Source organism: Trachurus japonicus, chromosome 9, assembly GCF_045865225.1.
Source record: "Trachurus japonicus isolate A0001 chromosome 9, Traja_1.0".
In the NCBI taxonomy this organism is placed as follows: Eukaryota; Metazoa; Chordata; class Actinopteri; order Carangiformes; family Carangidae; genus Trachurus; species Trachurus japonicus.
Genome location: NC_140915.1, coordinates 8,922,611 through 8,926,166, shown reverse-complemented (window position 1 = coordinate 8,926,166; position 3,556 = coordinate 8,922,611). Strand labels below are relative to the sequence as shown.

At 40.0% G+C, this 3,556-nt stretch overlaps 1 protein-coding gene across 1 annotated transcript; it reads left to right on the top strand.

Moving 5' to 3' along the window:
- The first annotated feature begins 308 nt into the window (after positions 1 to 308).
- LOC146980954 (C-C motif chemokine 19-like) lies at positions 309 to 1,389 on the top strand. Its single transcript, XM_085788090.1, has 4 exons — positions 309 to 520; positions 624 to 738; positions 855 to 968; positions 1,082 to 1,389. Exons 1-3 carry the CDS (start codon positions 457 to 459, stop codon positions 961 to 963), a joined length of 288 nt encoding a protein of 95 aa, XP_085644216.1. The 5' UTR covers positions 309 to 456; the 3' UTR covers positions 964 to 968; positions 1,082 to 1,389.
- Positions 1,390 to 3,556: the final 2,167 nt, after the last annotated feature.

Genomic DNA, 3,556 nt, shown 5'->3' with positions numbered 1-3,556 from the left:
CCTTTAGGAAATTTCTCAGAACCACTGTGATGCTGCTGCTGCTGCAAAACAGTGCAATGCATTTGTTTTGATAGTTTGCAAGCAGAGCCACAGCAGAGCATTAAAGAAGCTGAACTGTGCTTGTGCATATGGGTGAAAAGCTAATGTGGATTGCACAAGGCGCAGTAGTGGAAGATTTGTTTCATTGAAGACAAAAGCCCTGATAAAGACTGGGCCTCAGGGGAGACGGACAGGAAAAACTTGGCATGAAGCACAAAGCAAAGGAGGCGTGAAGCGATCAGCGTGCCAACTTTCTCCCACTTCCAGTCAATGAGCTCGTCTCGCACTTTCACTTTCTGTCTTGCACACCTGTATAAATGCACCTGCAGCTCCACTCTGCACCTCACAGCAGCACCAAGACGAGACTCTCCAAGACGAACCTGAGCCCAGACAGCGACAAACAAGACAAACGGAGACATGGCCTCTCGAGTTGCAGCTCTGCTCCTGCTGTGCAGCATCATCTGCGCTGACTTCGCAGCCGGTAAGAAACCACAAGAGACACGTTAAAGGTTAAAAGGTTGCATTTGCACTCTCGTTGTTTATTTTTCTTCCACTCATCACCTTGTTTCTCCTTCTCCCTGCAGCCGAGGTGCCAGTGGACTGCTGTAAGAAAGTCAGTGACAAAATGTTGCCGAAAAACATCCTTCAAGAATACAAGATTCAGGTGGCCGGACAAGGCTGCGCTATCAGTGCCACGATGTAAGTTTCCACCAATGTGTGCAAAATTCAGAAGGTTACAGTGGTTTTAATGTTTTGTCTTGCAGCTCTGCAGCTTTTATCTCACTCTCTCTGTGTCTGCTGTTGTTTTTTTTCAGCTTCTTTACAAAGGGAGGAAAGAGGCTGTGCGTCGTCCACCCAGACGAACAAGGGTGGGTGCGACAACGCATCACTTTCCTGGACAATAAGAAAAAAGCACGAAAGTAAACGAGGTAAGTGAAGCAAAAAAAATGATGCATTTTAACCAAGACTTTTTTTCTGAGCTGATTTCTCTACATTATCATCACATCTTCACTCACTGCTCCCTCTTGTCTTTCTTCTGCAGGTGCAGAGCTGAGTGGAGTCCAGGAGGAGACAGACTGAGTGTGATACAGTAGATGGACCTGTCACATCACTGAGGTCGTCGGCTGAAATGTTATTTATTTATGCTGTGAGCATTCAGACTTATGTGCTTCCTCTCAACTGTGGTGACAGACAGTTTTTTTTTTCTTTACTCTTCAGTGTCTCTGCAAGTGAAATGTGCTGTGATGTTGCTTCGTTGAACTGACACAAATTTTTTTTTATAACCCTGTGAAAAACGTTTTGCAAAATGTTGAGGTGCTTTTGTTACATGTGTCAAAATTACTGTTGAGAATGACGTTTAAATAAAGTTTTATATTATTTTCTAACTCTGGGGTCACTGCCTTTCATTAAAGCTGCAGACACACAACCCTCCTGTCATAAAAAAAACTGAGCAGATTTCAGAATAAAACACTCAGAGAAACTAAATCCTGCAAGTTTTTGCATGTTGGGTCCAGGTGGTGAGGGGGCGGGGCTTTGTTGTGACATCACAAAGTGACAGGAAGTCCTGACGGCTGGTTTTAAGGCTCAGTCTCTGAATACAGGCTGTGTGCATTTCTCTGTGGACTGAGGCTTTGATACTTTCACAGTATTAATATAGAACCTAGAGCTGCTTTATAATCACACTACACATGGACATCTACCTTTATACTGTATGGAGCTTTAACACAAACATCTACCTTTATACCGTATGGAGCTTTAACACAAACATCTACCTTTATACTGTATGGAGCTTTAACACAAACATCTACCTTTATACTGTATGGAGCTTTAATACAAACGTCTACCTTTATTTTGAAGGAGCTTTAATACAAACATCTATCTTAGTATATACTGTATTGTATTCTTAAAGATGTCAACCTCCTGTCTTGATGTTTTGTCTTTGCACATGTGCTGTGTGTTGATCTCTCACTTTCCCACTTGAGACTCACTCATCAACAGTTTCCAAATTTGGCCCGTGGGGCAGAAACTGCCATCGCACTGGCAATGAGGCAAACCGGCAGCAGCAGCAGCTCTTGACAGAGGAGGCTTTAATCACACATACAGTATTGTATTTCAGGCTTCATTTTGCTCAGATATATGAAACACACAATTTGTCCCTTGTAGGAAAAAAACATCCACAACAGAGTGTATGACGCCCTCTCTGCACTTTAGCATCTTGTACATAACAATATGTTTTTCTTTGACATTGTTAGAAGACTGATGTAGTCGATTTTGTAAAGTTTTAAGGAATTCATTTGAGTTTATATCAAGAAAAAAAAGAGTACTGGTGTATTTCCAGATTGTTGTGTATTGATGGTTGTAGTGAGTGCATAATGCGTAATGAGTAATGCTTTTGTTATTTAGTTGAGATGAATACATCATTGAAATCTGGGGACATAAACTTCCTGACTGAGAACAGGAAGTCCTTCCAAAACGTTTGACCTTCTCGTAACGGGCTCGCCTTCTTGAAATAGTCCTCAAATGAGACCAAGGAGCGGGGACCTCCAGGGTCAGAGGAGTGGAGTGGAATTTCCCACAAAGACCACCTTCAACTCCCCCAAAAATAAACAGCATTTGTTTACATCCTTTAATCTGCAGGACAGATTTGATGTTTTGAAGCTATTGGACTTATACTGAGAATAGTTTTCTGCATGAGGGAAAGGACACAGACACAGACACTGGATACAAAGGTGTCCAACAACCAAGATGTTACAGAAAACACCAAAGTAAACTTAAGTATTTACTTTGTTAATTAATTGTTTGTGAGACTGGGACAGATTTTTTTTTCTTTTATAAGATTTTAATTCAAGATTTGAGATTGTGCCATTGCATTTTGTTTTGTTTTTCAAATAAATAGAATACATTTATATATTGAAAAAATTGTCTCTCTTTCTTCTTTGTTCATATGATTATGTTTTTGAAACAATGTGACAGTGGTTTGCACTGTTGCCTCACAGCGAACGTAATCTGGGTTGGATGCCAGGGCCTCGGGCCTTTCTGCATGCTCGTCCTGATTTTTTCTTTCTAGATCTGATTTTTTTCATGCAGCTGTTTATATTATCTTCAAACATGAGAATTTCACTGCTGTGGGACTCTTTTAGATTTAGATTTATTTTGAAAAGTTAAAAATACACAAATAAAAGGAACAATGTGATAATTTACAGTGCGGGAAGAGGAGAAAACTCAAAGAGCTTATTAGATGCCTCCACCTGTAGTTAACAATGAAATATAGTTGTCATACAATAAAGAAAGCAGAACAATCAGAAAAATATAGCTGAATGATAATATTAAAAGAAAAAATATCAAAGAGAAATTACACAAAGAGACAAACAATATCAAATATACAAAACTCATTCACTCTTTCCTGTTTCTATGCAGGTTTTTATCTTTTTCTTATCCATTCAAGAGGCTAATTAAAATTCTTGTTTAACTGTTGCCTCATTCACACCCTCACGGCCTCAGACGCTCCCTGCATGGT

Excerpts from the sequence above, each read along its gene's own strand:
- LOC146980954 (XM_085788090.1), top strand. The coding sequence starts at position 457 with ATGGCCTCTCGAGTTGCAGCTCTGCTCCTGCTGTGCAGCATCATCTGC. Across the intron at positions 521-623 it reads CTGCGCTGACTTCGCAGCCG|CCGAGGTGCCAGTGGACTGC; the intron begins GTAAGAAACCAC and ends TTCTCCCTGCAG. Across the intron at positions 739-854 it reads TGCGCTATCAGTGCCACGAT|CTTCTTTACAAAGGGAGGAA; the intron begins GTAAGTTTCCAC and ends GTTTTTTTTCAG.